The 19,584-nt window shown below is 42.4% G+C and overlaps 1 protein-coding gene across 1 annotated transcript in view; it reads left to right on the top strand.

Moving 5' to 3' along the window:
* Window positions 1-453: 453 nt before the first annotated feature.
* LOC109915009 (inactive phospholipase D5-like) overlaps window positions 454-19,584 on the top strand; it is a 75,661-nt gene continuing 56,530 nt past the window's right edge. Inside the window, exons 1-2 of the mRNA XM_048601366.1 lie at window positions 454-768; window positions 12,143-12,285. Coding sequence (XP_048457323.1) covers window positions 589-768; window positions 12,143-12,285 — 323 coding nt within the window. The 5' untranslated portion in view covers window positions 454-588. The remainder of the gene's footprint in view (window positions 769-12,142; window positions 12,286-19,584) is intronic.

Genomic DNA, 19,584 nt, shown 5'->3' with positions numbered 1-19,584 from the left:
ATGCGCAGGTTAGGGTGGATTGACCATGCTAAATTGCCCACAGTGTCCAGGGATGCGCAGGTTAGGGTGGATTGACCATGCTAAATTGCCCACAGCGTCCAGGAATGCGCAGGTTAGGGTGGATTGACCATGCTAAATTGCCCACAGCGTGCAGGGATGTGCAGGTTAGGGTGGATTGACCATGCTAACTTGCCCATAGTGGCCAGGGATGGACATGCTAGTAGATTAGCTATAGGAAATGCAGGGTCTGGATAGGATGCTTCTCGGATGGTTGGTGTGGACGCGATAGGCGGAATGGCCTGCTTGCACGCTGTAGGGATTCTCTGAATTTCAGCACGCCGTTCCAATGTGTGTGTGTGTGTGTGTGTGTACTGCAGCCCCTTCCTCCTGCAGCTTACTGCACCAGACGCAGATAAACTGTGCGCCCCTCCCACTCCGCTTGTCCTGAGCTTTTCAGTCGCTGCTGCCGCTGCGTCCACCCAAACAAACATGAGCTGTAGCAACAGCACCTGAGCTGTCAGCACAACCTGCTCCCCTGCCTCATCCCAAATGTGAAATTACAGCACTGCTCGGGATATCGATGCAAAAATGGAAGTTAAGCATGACCGCCTGTCAGAGGAGCCTTACGATCAGCTGAAAGTGAAAACGGGACCGAGGGAGACGCCTCAGAACCCAGCCCGAGGGGCTTCTCCTAACTTATACAGTGCGGCAAAGAAAAAGGATTATACTGTGTCAGTCTATCTCAATAACAGGGGAAAGAGCGAGCATGTAAGCCGTGTGTTTTATCTTACCTTTCGGTGGAAAGGCTGAGGGGAGGATTGCAGGGGTAATAGGTGGGGGTGGAGGGGCTCTTGGATTGCTACATAAAATATTTGGCCAATTCAAGTGGTATTTTTTTTCGTGCACGCTTACACTGGTGTAACAAGAAAAGAGATATCTTACCGACTGTAAAGTTACAAATTCTCTATGCTTGAAATTATACCTAAATCTATTCCAGACAGCACAAAGCCGAAGTTGCTCGTGAAATTTAACTTTAAGCGGCGACCAGGCAGAGACAGCCTTTAGAGAATGAGGCGGCTTGGCCAGCGGCGCTGAGTTCCCTGGTTACAGTCAGGGCAGAGGCTTGTTCTCACGCTGTGATAGTAAAGCTCATCTTCAGTTGGAGTGAGTGGCGTGTAAAACTATCCAAGTGGTGACAAAAGTATTGATCAGTGGCACATTTAATGACTTGCTTGAATGTAAGTGTCCATTAATTGCATTAGTGAGCAGGAGGTATTAGTTCTGCTTTGCAGTCTTGGCATGCCATTCATGGGGCTGAAACTAATAGTGAAATTCAAACCTGGTAGCAATTCCAAACGGTTATGGTGAGTGAATCCCCCCATTATGTGTAACTTCACCCTTCCCTGCTCCTATTTTAGGCCCCCTAAGTCCCAAACTGTAATCTTTCCATTATGACCCACAGACCTGACTATACCTTCACCATCAGCTTTTCCTTCCTTACCATTGACGAACTGGCTCACCTGAAACTGCTGCCTCTCTCCCATTCCACATTGAGTTACTCATCCTCTCGGTCCTCTCTGATCTACGCTGGCTCCTGCTTCCCGAGCATCTCAAATTTAAAACCCTGAATACCCAGTTTGTTCCATTCAGTTAATCATCAATTTTAAATGTTCCCAGTTCTACACGACCTATCTGACCACCCAGATAGACCATGGATCTGTGTCTGTGATTTTCTCCACGTGTATAATTCCTCCAGTCTGTCATATAATAACAGAATGCCCAGACAGATGTCTCCATCAGGGAGGGTGGAAATCTCACACTTATTCATGCTAATGTCCTCTTTGCTGCTGGAGAAGGTGAAGAAACCAACAGAGAGGACACAAATAAAATGGTGATTTTGATGAATAACTTACTTCTTCAAAGACTTCAAAAAGCTTTGTAATGCACTTTACAGACAAGTGACCCAAAACTAGGTCAAAGAGATGAATTTTAAGGAGGACTTTAGGATGGAGTGGTTTCAAGTACCATGCTTAGGTGTTTGAAAGCAAGGGCAGCAAATATTGGGCAAAGGGAGGGCGTGTGCAAATGTCCCCAGGAGGGAAGAGAGATTGGATGAGTTGTAGGGTTGGAGGAGGTGACAGAGTTGGGGAGAGGCCAGACCGTAGAGAGATTTTAACAGGAAAATAAAAATTTTAACTTGGAGACATGGAGGACTGGCCGGTGTATGTCAGGGAGAACTGAGAGATGGTGGGTAACTGGGACATGACATGAAATAGAGAAGAAGCAGCAAAATTACAGATGAGCTGGTTCATTGAGAGTTGATAATGGGACTATGAGAATGCAGTTAATTCTGTAGGTGTCTGTGGAAGGGATGATGACTTTGGAAGCCGATGGGCCAAAGTAGGAGCAGAGGAGGGCGATGTTAAACAAATAGAAACAGTTGGTTTTTGTCATTAATAGGATATGTGGCTGGAACTTTAGCTTGGGTCAAACTAAACGTTGGAACTAGTAACAACCTTGTTTGGCCTAGGATACTGGTGGAGTCATTGGCAAGGATGTGGAGTTTGTGGCACCAGCTGAAACTGATAGGTTTAGTTTTCCTGTTTTTGAGCTGAAAGTATTTTTGCTGCTGCAAGACTAAATGTTGCATAAAGAGTATTACAGCGCAAAGAGATGGAGTGAGAGAGAGAGAGGTAGAATTTGGTATCATCAGTACGCAGGTGAAGATTGACCTAACATTTGTAAATGATATCACCAAGTGAGAGCATGGAAATGAAGAAGAGGAGTAAATCCTCAAGGGTGTCAGAATGATGGGAAAAGATACCAATGCTGGACACTGGCTATAATTAGGTAGTTAGGTGTTCAACCAGCAAGGTTAGTCCCACTGAGCCAGACATAGATGAGAGACATTGAATCAGATAATGTGGTTAATTGCACCAAAGGTCAGAAAGCATTTGAGAAGAAAAGGGAGGGATAATCCAATTCATTTAAATGGTCATAGGAAATGTTTTGTAACTTTGGTTTGGACAACATTAATGCAAAGGCGGGAAGTGGAAGCTGATCAGAGGGATTCAGCCAGATGATCGAGGAGAGATGGTATACATTTGGAGGGTGACTGCATGTTGAAGAGGAAGAAGAAGTTGGAGATGTTTAAGAGGCTTTGTTTATGAAGCAGTGAAGAATTGAACAGCGGCTTTGAAATGGAAGGGACAGTAACTGAGGAAAGGGAACCATTTACTGTGTTAGCTTACATATGGGTCAAGAAGGAAAGTTGGATATTCATAAGATGCTGGACCAGAAGTAGGTCATTTGGCCCATCAAGTCTGTTCTGCCATTCGATGAGATCATGACCGATCTAATAAGCCTCAACTCTGCTTTCCTGCCTTTTCCCCATAACTCTTGATTCCCTTACTGATTAAAAACCTGTCTATCTTTGCCTTGATTTTACTTAACTCGGAAAGTCAGTGGGAATGAATTTGAGGGAGCAGAAAGGAGGTTTTCTGGATAAGACGAGCTCAAGAAGGGAGATGAGAGAGAGACTAAGACGGAGGTAGGGACTGTGGGTTAGTGTTAAGGGGCAGGGCAGAGGTTTGGATTTGTGGATAAAGGGAAAAGCTGGAAGTAGCAAAGGCAGCTGAGGGGAAATATGAGCTCGATATTGATGGTGTTGCAGAAACCCATGAGTACATCCTAATTATTGTTAGATGTGGGGAAAAAGGAGGACGGGGGTTTAAGAATGTGTTTGGTAGCAGATAGATTTAATTTAAATACAGTGTTATGGTCCCATTAGAGATCAAATACTTTAAAGATAATGGATTTCCCAAATAGGTGTAAACAGCCAAAAGACCAGATTTCATGTTGTAAGTCTTGTAAAACACAAAGTAAAAACAACATAGGACAAATATTAGTTAACAGGCAACTGACATATCAAACTAAAGATTTTGCATCAACTAATTAACTCAATTGAGACATATCTTGCAACCTCTTTCATTGTGCACTGTACTTCCAGCAGAATGTCACAGTATGAGAGTAGTTTTCATTGTTATACCAATCCATTCATTTCTCCCTGCTACAACACCAGGTCAAAACTACTGGTGCCCTTCAAGAGCCTCAGTCTGAGACTTCCTGATCTCCCTTCCACCAACTGGGTCCACCTCAGTAACTCTTTGTTACTGAAATCTCTCAAAGTCCTTTGTTTTCTCTCCGCTTCCATTCAAACAGAAAACCAGGGAGTACAGGGGTCCTACTTCTCCACAGTAGCAGCTGCTTTGATCCAGCACACAGCACTAATTGCTTTCTCTCTCTATATCTCACAAAATGGCTTTACTGTAAGTTACTGTATATAGATGTGAAAACTGTCACTTAATTTAAACAGGTTTCCGTTTGAGTTTCACTCCATGGCAACCAGACACTATAGGCCTGCCACTGAGCTGGGATGCTTCAATTCCAAATTAAACCTTTTGTTAAAGGAGGCATTTTCAATCATAAACATCATGTGAAGTCCAGTGTTCCCAACAAAAGAAACAGTATTACTGCTTGAAGCTGAAATCTATAAGCTTTGTTTATTGGCAGTTTCAGGGGCTGACAAATATATCTGAATAAAGAAGTTGCTCTTTTGGAGACTTCAAACTGAACATAAACATGTCTTGTTAATTAGACATATTAATGTATTAACATTCTGGGAACATCTCATCCAATCCCAATTTATGGGATACGATTCATGACCTTTGCTATGCAGTGATGCGTATGTACCATATTTGACTTGAACACTTATTTTAGAGACCTGAGTGAAGCCTAGTTTATGCAGCAGTGCAGCCATGTTAGTACACTATAGCAGCATGGTTCTGTTACAAGTCCAGTAATCCAAAGGTTAATGATTTGGACATGAGTTCAAGTCACCTCATGACAGTTGGGGAATTTAAATTCAGTCAACTAAATTAAAAGAAAGCTGTGCTTAATGGTGATGGTAAAACTACCAAATTTTTGTGAAAACAGAATTAGTTCACTTTAGGTCATTTAGGATTTAACATCAGACCCACAGCAACATGATTGAATCTTTTCTGCCCTCTGAAATATCCTAGCAAGCCATTCACTTATGTCAAATTGTTACAAATAAAAGAAAATGGATTACCCAGGATCAACCCCAAACACCAGACTTGACTCAGCCCCATCAAACCCTGTTGAGTCCTCCACACTAATACCCCTGGATTTTTGCCAACCCTGGGAGAGAGATCCTACAGACTAGGCAAACAGCAGTCGATATACTTCTTGGACTCCTTCGTCACTGTCTCTTGTATCTGGTGGGACAGGACAGACCTGCTGGGGTACAGGGATAGAGGCAGCGAGTCTTGGAGCAGTGAGGGCTGTGAGTCCCAGGTAGAGACTTGCGCAGGGGATGCAATCCTGGAACTTACCTTGGAGCAGTTGAATGCTGGTGCAGAGCGGGAATAGCAGCTGGAATGGGGTCTGGCGCGGGCAGTCAGACCATGTGCAGAAGCCCTGCGCTGATCTGCTACAATGCAATGTTTATTCAAAATTTTTTGCCTGACTGCAATGTCAATCCTTTAACGTTGTCTGATTTCCAACTTATTTTTTAAACTCTGTAAAGTAATGCAACTACTTTTTATTCCTCTTTTGTATCCAAGATTTGTACTTAGGTACTTGTACATAAGATAGCACCATAAGCAGCCACTGTAAAAGATTTTCACTGTACTTCTACAATGGAGTACACGTGACAATAAAGAATAATCAGTTCTATTCTATTTTGTTACACACGAGAGAGAGCTCCTGCAGATTTTTGACATTGAATTTGGACCATATGAATCTCGTGGCATCAGGTCAAACAAGGTCAAGGAAGCCTCCTGCTGCACAACACGTGCAGTCCTCTCTCAGCCGATGAATCAGTGCTCCCCACCCAGCCCCCCAAACTCCGCTCACCCCCCATCCCCACCCCCATGTTGAACACCACTTTAAGAAGCTCTGAATAACAAGGGCACAGTGTGTATTTGGGTGGAGTGCTGTAATTCCCATCAGCAAGAATGGCTCAGTAGCACCACTACTGACTGAGCTGCTCAAGTCATGAAGAAAATGGCAACAGACTAGGCTTGTGGCAGGTGGTGACCAGATATGTGGGAAGAAAACACGAGCTAAGATTTATACAGTGCTTTTTAACGTGGTATGCATTCCAAGACATTTAACAAGAGTGACAGCACTAAAAAAAAGTTTTGTGGCATTTTTGATACTGAGCCAGAGAAGAACAAATCAGGAAAGATGACCGAAACCTTGATCATAAGAAATGTAGGCTTTAAGGAGCATCTTAAGAGGAGAGAGATTTAGACAGGTTTAGATTTGGAATTCTAACACCTACAAGCAAGGCAACTGAGAACAAAGTGGGGTGATGAAAATCAGGAATAGTTGGTCCAAAGGGTCTTTTTCCCTGCTGTTTGACTCTATGATGCTGATTTATGGTGTGAAACATCCATCCCTACCTGGGCTGGTATGGATAAAACTCCAGATCATATGAATGGGGTTTCCTGTTAAGTGGCTTAGCAAACTCCTTGGTTGTATCAAAACTGCTGGAATTATAGAAGGCTACTAACTTCTCAGAGCAATTAGGAATGGGGTAGAAATGTCAACTTTGGGCATCCCAGGAAGAAATTGTTTTTGAAAAAGCTTCAATACAAGAATTCCAAGACCCATGATGAAGCTTTCATTATTGTCTCTGGTGAGATCAGTGAACTGAAACATAGACTGACCAACAGACCTGGGTCTTATGTTTGGTATAAGACTGTGCCAAATGATGTGTCATTACGCAGCACTGCAAAGTTTTTATTTTATTGATTTTAATTTACTCTGATTTTTTTTGGCACTCTGATTAATATGTTTGTGATAAATTTTCCTCTAAGCTATCTTAACAGAGAGTGACAGTGTATTTATAGTAAACGGGCCCATGATTGTAGTGAAATAACGCATTAACTAGTGTTTTAAGGTTCCATCTCATAGAGGGACATAACTTTTTCCCTGTCTACCATTTTTAGAGAAATCTTAAATGCATTCATCATAGATATGTCTGTTTCATTAATGCAAATCATAACCAATGGAATCCTTCACTCAGAGTGTATACCATGCAAGCTCCACTAAACAATATCCTGTAAACTCTCTTTGTTACATATTGAGTTGCTAGTAACTATCTAAAAGTTTTGACATTTCCAGTTCTTATTGTTGGGAAGAACCAATAATGATTCTTGGCAGGTGAAAATATACCTGATTTCAAGAAGCGGTGAGAGTGGGTGAAAAATGACATGAAAGAAAACTGCAAAATTCACCTCCTAAGAATCTAGAGGAGTGACTCACTTGTAACATGCATTGCTGTGAGAATTATTTTGCCTGGAAGGAAACAACTCTTCATATTTGTACATTCTGTTCCAATTAATGAATACCAGAAGATCCCGGGGATAACCTAAATCATCCATTTTGACTGCTGTTGTTGGCTATTGGAAGAATATCAATCATCAGGTGAACATCAAAATGCAAGCAATGTGTTTATAAAGCATACAACAGTTTATCTGAATTCAAAGATACTTCTAAACTCCATTACTCTAAGAAGTCATTCTTGAGGGTTTCTGAACACAACCCACTCTTCAAAAGCAGCATCAGAATGTGTTGCCTATTATGGAATTACCCAACTGTTTGAAAAAGCATTTATTCTCCTTGATCTATCTCTCCTGAAGTGGCAGAAAAAGCATAGAATAATTAATAATGGAATAAAAGCTGGGCCTGCTAATCTGGAACAGGTTTGATGGACTGAAACCACTATTATACAGTTGGTGTCTATCTCATGGAGAATCATAAGGACATTTATCAGTATTTGAGAAGAGATGCTTGCTGTTGAAGCTTTTCAACTTGCACTCATTAGGACAAATGCAAGAATGCCAAATGTCAAAGTGAGTATTAATTTACACAGCATGAGAAAACGGTGCTGTTTAGTTGGCAAGTTAACTGAGTGGTCACAAAGTTGCCATGAAGAATACATGAGGGAGCTATTATCCACCATGCTTTTGTTGGTTTCAATAAAGGTGCAATGTTTCTTTTTCCTACAAATAAATAAATGTAATTTCTATCAAGCCTCAATCAATCAATGCCCTTTGTGTAGACTGTGTAATTTGTTGCTCCCTTTTTAAACTTGGCATTCTTGCATCTGTCCTGTTTAGCGAAAGATGTAAAGCTAAACAGCATATCTCTATATTAGGAATGATCACTGAGGTAATTAATGTTTGCAACAATTAATATTTCTTGAATTTTCTTTGAGTGCATAAGGAAGAAGATTAGAGTTCAGAAAAGGGAAACAAAAAACACAATTGTTAAAACGGCATGTGTAGAAGCATTATATAATTAGATAGCTTCAAATATTTGTCAGCTTAAAGTAAGATATACATTTCATATGTTTATACATTTTTAGTTTTTGATATGTTTACATTCCCAGCTGACTTTATATAATTTCTGAGTTTGTTTAAGAAATGGAACTAACAGCAGTGCACAGTAACAGATGAGAGATTCAGAAAGCATATCACAAGATGGCACAAGTGGAAGATTACAGAGAATGAATGAATGTTGGGGGTAGCTGCGCTGATTTAATTCTAATGAGCTCTTTGCTTTTAATTAAACATAATTTCTAATCAGGTGTAGGTTAAGTGGCATTTCCTATAATCAATACAATTTAGATGCGATTTAATGTGTACCTAATACAACTGATATTGGTTATACAGGATCAGTGCCTACACAATAATTTATTGGCTATGAGGAGATTTATAATAACCTGAAGTCATGAAAAATGTATTTTAATTGCAAGATCTTTCCATTAAGAAACTTAATTTTTTCTGATTTTGTGTATCAATTTTGATTTCTTCCATTTTATTTTCTTGTTTATGAACTGTGATGTGAGATAGTACAAGTCTATGTTTTATTGGCTGTGTTATTATTAATATATCTTGAGGGGAGAGAGCACCTTGATGAACTATATCTGCTTTATCCCCAGAGCCAACTATATTCCCTGTCTTCATAGCAAACTGTGAAGGTGGATTTACTGTCATGCTGTTCTCAGACCAAAACAATGTAGAGACACAGAGACCTAAAGAAATACAAGACAGTCAATAAAGGCTGGCATCCTTCATCTGCTTCGCACATGGTCTGCAGTTAAATGCTGCCTTCTAGATGAGGTAGTGAATAAAAGGAGTCTCATCCTGGTGGGATTCAGGCAGTGTGCAATGCCAGCATCATGAGGACAAGGATTTCTGATTCGCTTAGAATTCAGATGCTCGAAAGTCCTGGAATAAAATGTTGCTCTGTACAATCAGTGGGGACATTGTGTTCGGAGGTCCCATGACAATGGGAAAGTTACACTTCCCTATTCTTCCAGGATATGGAGATGGAAGTCAGAGAGACCAAATGCAAAAGCGTAAAGAAGTGAATTTTAAATGAACATGCCCACCTGATGGGCTTAGGTGCAATATTGGATATCATTCTGCCTGATTCCAGTCTGCATTGAAGTCTAGGGACAGCAACATATGGCACAGTGTAAAATTGTGTTCCCCACCCTTACCCACCCTCTGGATGTGTTTACAAGTACTTTAAATTAAAATTGCACCCTTAGGTTCTATGGGCATAAGCTTAAAATTCCAACTTGACTACTCAGAAGGAATATCAACACTCTTTTATAAAGGATAGTAAAAATATATTGTCTTGCAATCTCCCAATCCAGAGATTAACATGAGGGTATTATGGAGAAAAAGCAGATGAATTGAGATGAAGTGCACAGCAACCGTTACTTAAATAAACATCAGATTGCCCAAGGGCATGAATAGGCTCCTCATGGCCTTAAAGTTCTTATGTAGAAATTAGATTGGATCCATACAAATCACGAAAGTGATTATTTTCCAATTTATTTTTCATCTTTGTTTCTCAAAAACATGCTGGCTGTAATTCCCAGCTTCCAGCAATCGTCCATTACCTCAGTCAGTGATCATTCTTAAAATAGAACACTGACTCTCCCAACATATAGTAAAGATTTCCATTATGGAAATTTTAACTTTATTAAGTGTCTGTGATTTCCTGCCATATTCCCCCTGTGTGTACTGCCACCTGCTGAAAGTGTAGACTCAGCCCTTAAATAAATAATAAATGATAGGCTATAAACATGGGCCAGGCGGAGGCATTACTGTTTTAGCCTGTCCTACCTTATACATGCTTTTATCAGCAGTTGTCCCTACATGTTTATAAGTGCTAAGACCATCAGTTGATTTTTTTTTTTCCCTCTTCCCCCTCGCACTGCCCCATTACTGTCCTTGAGACTGCAAGGTCAGTCGTACCATCTGTATTGTAGCCTGGGTACAAATGGGTAATTGAACTTGGGACCCTACCTATACTAAGTGCAATTCAGTGCTAGTTCTGACACTTGCTCCCTGAACCACCATTTTATTATGGGAGACTATTTGAGATTGTGCTTCAAAGGTTTTCACTGTGGCAGATGGAACTGCTTAAGGGGAGGTGATGACCTAGTGGTATTATCGCTGGACTGTTCATCCAGAGACCTAGGTACTGTTCTGGGAACTCAGTTTCAAATACCACCGTGGTTCATGGTGAAATTTGAATTCAATTTAACAGAAAAATCTGAAATTAATAATCTAATGATGACCATGAAACCATTGTCAATTGTCAGGAAAAACCCATCTGGTTCACTACTGTCCTTTTAGGGAAGGAAGCATCCTTACCTGGTCTGGCCTACATGTAACTCCAGACCCACAACAATGTGGTTGACTCTTAACTGTCCTCTGGGCAATTAGAGATGGGTAATGAATGCTGCCTAGCTAGCGATGCCCTCATCCCATGAATGAATAAAATAAAAACTATTTTGCTGAAAGAAGTGCAGAAGGTAGAGTTTTTAGTTCATGAACTGAATCTTCGTATCTTCACAAATTTAGTATAAGCCGCCGTTAGAAAATAGATGCATCTTCCTTTGTGTTGAGTTTGCTTTAAGTGAATCACCTCAACAAAATACTTACGCGTCTTCCAGCCTTCAAAAGCACAGAATTGAACCAAGATGGTCTGTTTTCCCTTGTTACATAAATGAACATTGTTGCTAACCTGCAGAATGGGCCTGTATCTGTGACATGAAATATGGAAACTTCTTTGGATAACCAGGGCTGAATAAAGGCAACAAAAACAGAAATTGCTGGAAACGCTTAGCAGGTCTGGCAGCATCTGTGGAAAGAAATCAGAGTCAATGTTTTAGAACTGAGGAAAGGTCGCTGGACCTGAAACGTTAACTCTGATTTCTCTCCACAGATGCTGCCAGACCTGCTGAGCTTTTCCATAAATTTCTGTTTTTGTTTCTGATTTACAACATCCACAGTTCTTTCGGTTTTTAACTGAATAAAGGCAATATGGGAGTCAATGGTGAAATCTTGTAGGGGGTCTGAGTAATGTGGGTTTTGATGAGATTTAGGACAGAAATGGACAAGAAGTCAGTGGGACCAATCTCAACGTCAGGAATATATTCCTCCATCTTTTATGCTGTTGACGAGCACTGTGGCTAGTTTCTCATCAATCTTGAATTCCCCCAGTTTGCCATGTTCAGAGCTGATGCCAGGAAATGCGCAGGGCAGCGCTGTACTCATCGTGCTTATCTAAGTGCACGACCAACTTTTAAGGATGGATGGGGTCTGTGGGAATCCAGTTGTTTGGAGGAAAGTCTGCTTGGTGATCAGTCATTGCAGGAACGCCTGACTATGATGGGCTAGAATTGGCCATCGAGGGTGGGGTCAGTAGTTAATGAGGTGCATTTGGCAAGAGATAGCAAGAAATCCTGCTGGGTATGACAATCTTTCCCAAAAAAACTCGATGCAACAGACATGTGACCAAAAATCGTTTGGTTCAGCCCAGTATTTTTGATTCACTTTGGGTTATTTATGCAAGTGCTTTCCCTCAGGAGATTACGATAGCTGGGGTAAATTTGTACGTGTTGGGCCAAATGGCCGACCTCTGTCATTCTTTACTTCCTTATCATCTTCCAAATGAAGTTAATTGTTAAAGAAATCCATCGAACTGAACCAATACTCACGCGATTGTTTTGTTTTCTCCACCCTAGTCACAGCAGAAATGCATCGTGGGTTTTGCTCTCGTGTGCTGTTTCGCTATCTCTGTTGCTCTGATATTTTCAGCTGTGGATATTCCAGGCAGCGGCGGTGACATGGAAGACATTACCGAGGATAACTGCAATAGGAATTGCCGGTAGGAATACGTTTACTTGAGATACGCTCGTTGATATCTTGCCCTTAATTATCCTCCTCATCCCCACTCCCCACCACCAGAGTCACAATATATAGGTACATCGGGGTTTAGCTCTAGACATTTTGGCAACACTCCAGTACATCATCCAAACGATACACGTTCACAAATAGAAATCTACCATCCTGACTTGGAAATGGTCCTAACTGTGTCAATGGGTCAGTATCTTGGAACACTCTCCCTATTGGCTTTATGGGCATACGTCAACCAAGTGGACTGCAGTGGTTCAAGAAGACAGCTCATTGCTAACTTCTTAAGTGCAAATAAGGATAGGCAATAAATGCTGGCCCAGCCAACGATGCCCACACCCCTTCAATGAGTTAAAAAAAAAGGTTGTAAGTACAGTTGAGCCTGACCATGTCTTCTGTGGGCCAGGATTCAGGTTGGGGAGAGATGGTAGTCAGTGATCATAAGCAGGCCACTTGTACGTTATTCTCAATCTCCTTGCTCATGTGACTTCACACCAATTATAGCCCAACCAGTGTTGCCATAATCGAAGGATGATAAAAAGCATGGGCTGGAATTCAAACCCAGAAGGTTTCTGGCCAAGTGGCTCAGTATCACACTGGGCAATAAAAGTGTAGCCACAGAGCCAGCTGTGTGTTCCCTCCTTTCTCCTGTGCTATTGATGCAGATTCAGTTTGTATTGAACTCTTGCCAACTAGCCATAACCTATTTGAACAGTCAGGCTGTGACAGTAAGCTTTTGTGATGAAATGTTTCCCTGTGCTTGCTGATCTCTGCTTTGATTCTATCAATTTTTAAACTTTGCTTGCGTAAATATTGATGGTAGCATTCAATGAGTTGCTAAAGTGCTCTTGTTCTGTAACAAATCAGACATTCCAGATGTAGTGATCTGGACAGAACAGGCTGCTTGACATTGTGAAAGAATGGGACGCGATAGATTGAAGTATACAGGGCTGTATATTGTGTTGTGGCAGGGGGCATGTTCACCAGTTGGAATCCAGTAGTAACCCCGCTGTGTCCATTTCTGGGAGCCCTGATGGGACGAATGGTCTGACAGGCAGGTAGCTGCCCCATCACAGAGTCACTTTTAACAGTAGATGCTTCACTGTGGGTTTTGTTGATGGGTTATAAGCTCCTGCGGGGTTTAAAACATAGCCAATCAATAATCTGTCAATCTCAGGTATAAAGGTATTGCTGGAACTAGGAGATATAATACGCTTGTGGAAGAGAAGTCCCCACCTTGTATATTAGCTTGGACATTCTAGGTAATACAAGCCTCATTTATTAAATTTGCCAGGATGTGGACAGTGCAGGATTATATCTAGGTTGACATTTAGAGCAGAGCAGGTCATTGGATTGCCTTGACATCAGTTGTAATCATTAATTCAGACATGTTCATTTTAATTGGCGACTGTGGGAGTCATAGAGTCATAGAGATGTACAGCACAGAAACAGACCCTTTGGTCCAACTTGTCCATGCTGACCAGATATCCTAGATAAATCTGGTCCCATTTTCCAGCATTTGGCCCATATCCCTCTAAACCCTTCCTATTCATTTACCCATCCAGATGCCTTTTAAATGTTTTAATTGTACCAGCCTCCACCACTTCCTCTGGCAGCTCATTCCATACACACATCACCCTCTGTGTGAAAAAGTTGCCCCTTAGGTCCCTTTTAAAATTTTTCCCCTCTCTCGTTAAACCTATGTCCTCTAGTTTTGGACCCCCCACCTCAGGGAAAAGACCTTGTGTATTTACCCTATCCATGCCCCTTATGATTTTATAAACCTCTATAAGGTCACCCCTCAGTCTCTGACACTCTAGGGAAAATAGCCCCAGCCTATTCAGCCTCTCACTATAGCACAAACCCTCCAACCCTGGCAACATCCTTGTAGATCTTTTCTGAACCCTTTCCAACTTTGACAACATCCTTCCTTTAGCAGGGAGACCAGAATTGCATGTAGTGTTCCAAAAGTGGCCTAACCAATGTTCTGTACAGCTGCAACATAACCTCCCTACCCCTGTATTCAATACACTCACCAATAAAGGCTTCAAGTGAATATTGACAGACAGCCCAACCCCATTAATGGAGACAGTGAAGACGAGAGAATGAAGGGAGGATCAAGAGATGGAGCACATGACGGTAAGAGACTAGTGGAAATTAGAAGCAAAGAGGATGACTTTTTTTTTCATTTCAAGGCAACAGCAGGAAACATTATCAATACAGTGATCACTGTCATGGAAAAAGAAGTGAGAGGGGGAGCCTGACTAGGACTGGTGTAAAAAATTAGTACCACAAAAAAGGCAGACATAGTTGAGACCCATGCAGGTAACCATAAGAACACCTATATGGCACAGGGAACTGAAAGAACTGAGGACTGGTTGAGCTTGATAATTGACGGTATCTGTTCGAGCCTCTGTTCAAGGAAGATATGGAGAGCTTCCTGACCTTCCTGTTGGGTGCAGAGGGATTGGATGTCCATGGTGAAAACAAGATGATTAGAGCCAGGAAGCCCAATCTATTAAAGCCACGGAGGGCATCAATAGAGCCGCAGATGTAGGCAGGAAGAGACCGGGCCAGGTGGAGAACAAACGATGTTGAGAGAGGAAAGAATCAGTTCTATAGGGCAGGAATGAGGTAGAGCATTGGAGTCTACCAGGGCGGCCCTGTATGAGAGCTTTGGGATGGAGGTGGAAGTGAAAAGTTTTGGGACTGAGAACATTGGAAGTTGTGAAGGGAGGATCTCCCAGAGGTGGTGAGATGAGTGACTTTTCTGGAAACAGTGGTGCGATATTTGATGATGGAGTCAGTCTTGATTCGGTGGGGGGGGGGGGAGGGCAGTGGGAGGGGTTTGAGAATTAGCTTTAGGCCTTCGCTAGGTACAGCTCACTATATGAGACAAGGAAATCACCTACCACCTGTTCAAGCCTTATTCCATCTCTAACTATCACCAGTTCTGATAAAAGGTTTCTGTCTCCACAGATGTGCCTGAGCTGCTTAGTACTTAGACCATTTTTTTAGTTATTATTATTAAAGCTGCTTCTGGTGCTATAAGCAGCTTCCCCTCCATTTATTTCCTCTGCAATAGCGATGACAAACGGCCACAAAGTTGTGATTCTGTTTGAAATATTCCAATGGAGCTGCCTACAGGGAGGTGACTGTGTTGAATCTGTCAGTGAGAATCCCATCTGTCCCCACTCTGGACTCAAACCCAATGTTCACATGTGCAGACTGATGGCTCTAAAAGACTCGCACTCGTGTCGAGAAAACCTTCCTTATTAAGTGAATCATACCACAGCCTGAACAATGTTAATGAATCTGACTGTAGAGCCTGTCAGATCAGATTTATGGATTGGCAATACGCATGAATAATGCAATTATCCAAACAACAGACACGAAATGTACCCTGTGAGCTCCATTGCCAAGACTGAAGTTACGGCACCCACCACCCGACCCAACCCCCCACCACCACCACCATCGCTTGTACAGAATTAAAGAATTGGAACTGCAATGCCAATTACCATTGTTTCAAAAATTTAAACAAAAGTCTTGGCAGTTGTTTTATCCAGAGACTGTTTTGTTGGGGTGAGCAGAGATTAGAAATAGAAACCCATCTGCTGCTCCCGAAGTGAGACCCGAGCATTGGTACCTGCTGAGTGTCCCTTCAACCCCCACTGGCAGATAACCCCCACCCCCGTGAGTAAGTGCTGGGACCCCCACCCCAATGAGTAAGTGCTGGGATTGGTTACCATGCTTCTCCATGTGAGGGAACCCTTCCAGGGAGGGTGCAGATTGCAACACATGGCCCGAGAAACTGGAGGATCTGCATTTCTATAGCGCCTCTCTGTGGCCTTTGAATGTCGCACGGTCCTTTACAGGCATTGAAGCGATTTTAAAGTGTGGCCATTACTGTCATGTACACAGTGGAGGAAATTTCCAGCCAGAAAGACAAGGGCAGCAGCTACAAGGGAGTACGACCACCTGCATATTCCCCTCCAAACCACCCATCGTCCTGCTATGCAGCTATAGTGCAAATCCTTTACCGTCACTGCGTCAAATTCCTGCAACTTTGTTCTTTACTGCACTGAGTACCTTTACACCCCAAGGCCTGCGGCACTTTAAGAAGGCAGTTGATTCAATTAGGGCTAGGCAAGAAGGCTGATGGTTTGCTATTCTTTATTATGAGAGGAGTTGATCATAAAAGCAATTATGTTATGCTTCAGTTTTACAGGACAATGGTGAGACCACATCTCGAATACTGTATGCAGTGTTAAGGAAAGATGTAAATGCATTCCGAGGAGGTTTATTTATCTGGAATGAGTGGGATGCTTAATGTGGAAAGATTGGACAGGCTGGGGCTTGTTTTCTCTGGTGTTTAGAAGGGAGAGGGATGAACTGATTGAAGTGTACAAAATCCTTGATAAGGCGGATGTGGAGAGGATACTGATTCTTAAAGATCAGTCCCGACTCAGGGGACACTTTGTTGAAATTAAGGGTCACTCCTTTCGGGCAGATATGTCAGGAAGGAATTTTTCTTTCTTGCAGGGTTATGTAACTTTGGAGCTCTCTGTCTCCGAAGGTGGTGGAGATAAAAAAATATTCAATGACCATAAGGCAGAAGCAAATGGATTCTTGTTGGACAGGGGAATCAAAGGTTTTCGGAGGTAGATGGGAATTTGGAATTCAGAACATAAACGGACCAGCTGTGATCTTATTGAATGTGGCTTGATGGGCTGAATGGCTTACTTCTGTTCCTGAGCCATATGTTCACACGCTTGTGATTGCTGGCCCAGTCAGTGATGCGCACATCTCATAAAAGAGTAAAAAATAAAAATGTGGAAGCCAATTTGAGCGCAGCAAGCTCCCACCAACAGTAATGTGATGATAACTAGATTGTCTCTGCTTTAATGATATTGATTGAAGGTAAAACATTGACCAGGATGCTGGCTAAGTCTCCCTTGCTTTTCTTCCAACTAGTGATCTAGGAGCACTGCTACATCTTCTGGTCCCACAAAAGGTGTTCCTAAAATCAAATGTAAAAGTGACTCCTTTGGACCCTCTTGCATTCTCCATTCACTCCTTCACTGGGTTGATCTAAGCAGGAGATTAATTGCTGCTTCCAGCTCTCACAATTTTGTAAAATGGTGATGGGCGCCTGATGGTCTAATTAGAACCTGACATACATGGGTGAAGCCAGCTTCGGTGGGTGACAGAGCCACCAGTTCAGAACAGCAGGTTGGAAATGGTCTGTTCCACTATTGGTACCTAACTGGAGAGATTCAAAACAATCGTCCTGCTCACTTCCCACGGGTTAAAATTGGTCATTGTTATTTAGTTCCAGTTGGAATTACAACTCATTCTGTAAAATACGGAAAGGTATTTGTGTTTTACACTCTCTTGTAACTTCAATCACTTTTTCTTCTCTGTATTTCAGTCCTCAGATTCTGTCTCTAGCCCTAGCCCTCATCTTTTCAGGAGCAAATGGCTTTGCAGTATACAGGATGTCACTGGGATAGTGCATTGGAAGGCAAGCCCTGGTATTCCCAGAGTTGTTTCGAATGTTAAGAGTGTTATCAAAGTACGCAAAGTCCGCAATTTACCTATGATATAGATCCAGGTTAACAGAAAACACTGACCAGGTTTTTATATTTAACAAGAACTGCTAGCTATTACTAACATAGATTCTAACCACAAATGAACAGCTACGAACTGTCGATATATAACTCTACTAGTTAAAGCATTAACCCCATTCTTGAACAAAGAACAATACAGCACAGAAACAGGCCCTTTGGCCCTCCAAGCCTGTGCCAACACAATTTGCCCTTTCATAATAAAACTCTCTTCACTTACAGGATCTGTACCCCTCTATTCCCTTCCTATTCATGTATTCATCCAGGTGCTTCCTGAACGCTGCTATTGTGTTTGCTTCCACCACCTCCTCTGGCAGCACGTTCCAGGAGCTCACCAAACTTTGTGTGAAAAACCTGCCTCACACATCTCTTGTAAACTCCCCACCACCCCCCCCGCGCGCCACCTCCCCCCTCCCCCAACCTCGCACCTTGAACCTGTGTCCCCTAGTAACTGACCCCTCCACCCTGGGAAAAAGTCTCATACTTCCCACTCTATCCATGCTATTCACAATCTTCTAAACTTCTATTAGGTCGCCCCTCAACCTCCTGCGTTTTAGTGAAAACAAACCCAGTCTATCCAAGCTCTCTTCGTAGATAAAATCCTCCATACCAGACGACCCAATCTGGTAAACCTTTTCTGTACCCTTTCCAAAGCATCCATGTCCTTCTGGTAGTGTGGTGACCAGAACTGTGTGCAATATTCCAAGTGAGGCCTAACTAAAGTTGTATAAAGCTGTAGCATAACTTGTCTATCCTTATAGTCAATGCCGGTATGATGTGGAGGTGCCGGTGCTGGACTGGGGTGGGCAAAATCAGAAATCACACGACACTAGGTTATAGTCCAACAGGTTTATTTGGAATCTCACAAGCTTTCGGAGCACAGCCCCTTCGTCAGGTGCAGTGAGAGAGCAGGGTATACCGTCACAGAGTTTATAGGTGGAGAGGCGTGGTATATTGACGAAACCATGCAGGTGTTACGACAACAAATGAACGGACACTGGACAATAATCGCCAGACAGGAATGTTCCCTCGCCACCAGGGAACACTTCAGCAGTCAAGGACATTCAGCCTCCGATCTTCAGATAAGCATCCTCCAAGGCAGACTCCGAGATACGCAACAACGCAGAATTGCTGAACGGAGACTAATAGCCAGGTTTCATGTCCATGAACAAATATAGAAGTTGCTGGAAAAGCTCAGCAGGTCTGGCAGCATCTGTGAAGAAAAAAATCAGAGTTAACGTTTCAGGTCTGGTGACCCTTCCTCAGAACCTTCTGATTTTTTTCCTTCACAGATGCTGCCAGACCTGCTGAGCTTTAACAGCAGCTTCTGTTTTTGTTCCTGATTTACAGCATCCGCAGTTCTTTCGGTTTTTTCTTTGTATCCATGAAGATAGCCTCAACTGTGATCTTGGGTTCATGAAGTGCTACGTGTGACCCCACCACACTGTTCTGTATTTGTAAAATCTTCCTTAGTGTCCTGTTTTGACAGCATCACCTTAATAAATTGTTATGATCTCTCTACCTTGATTAGTTTGTACAGTTTTGAATTAGTTATTACATTCACAGACCCCCCACCCCCCACATTCTCTCTCTCTGTCTCACTCACACACTCACACACTCACACACTCACACACTCACACACTCAC

Source organism: Rhincodon typus, chromosome 9 (assembly GCF_021869965.1).
Source record: "Rhincodon typus isolate 14 chromosome 9, sRhiTyp1.1, whole genome shotgun sequence".
Lineage (NCBI taxonomy): Eukaryota > Metazoa > Chordata > Chondrichthyes > Orectolobiformes > Rhincodontidae > Rhincodon > Rhincodon typus.
Note: the sequence above shows the minus strand (reverse complement) of the source record. Positions and strands in the feature narration are given on the sequence as shown.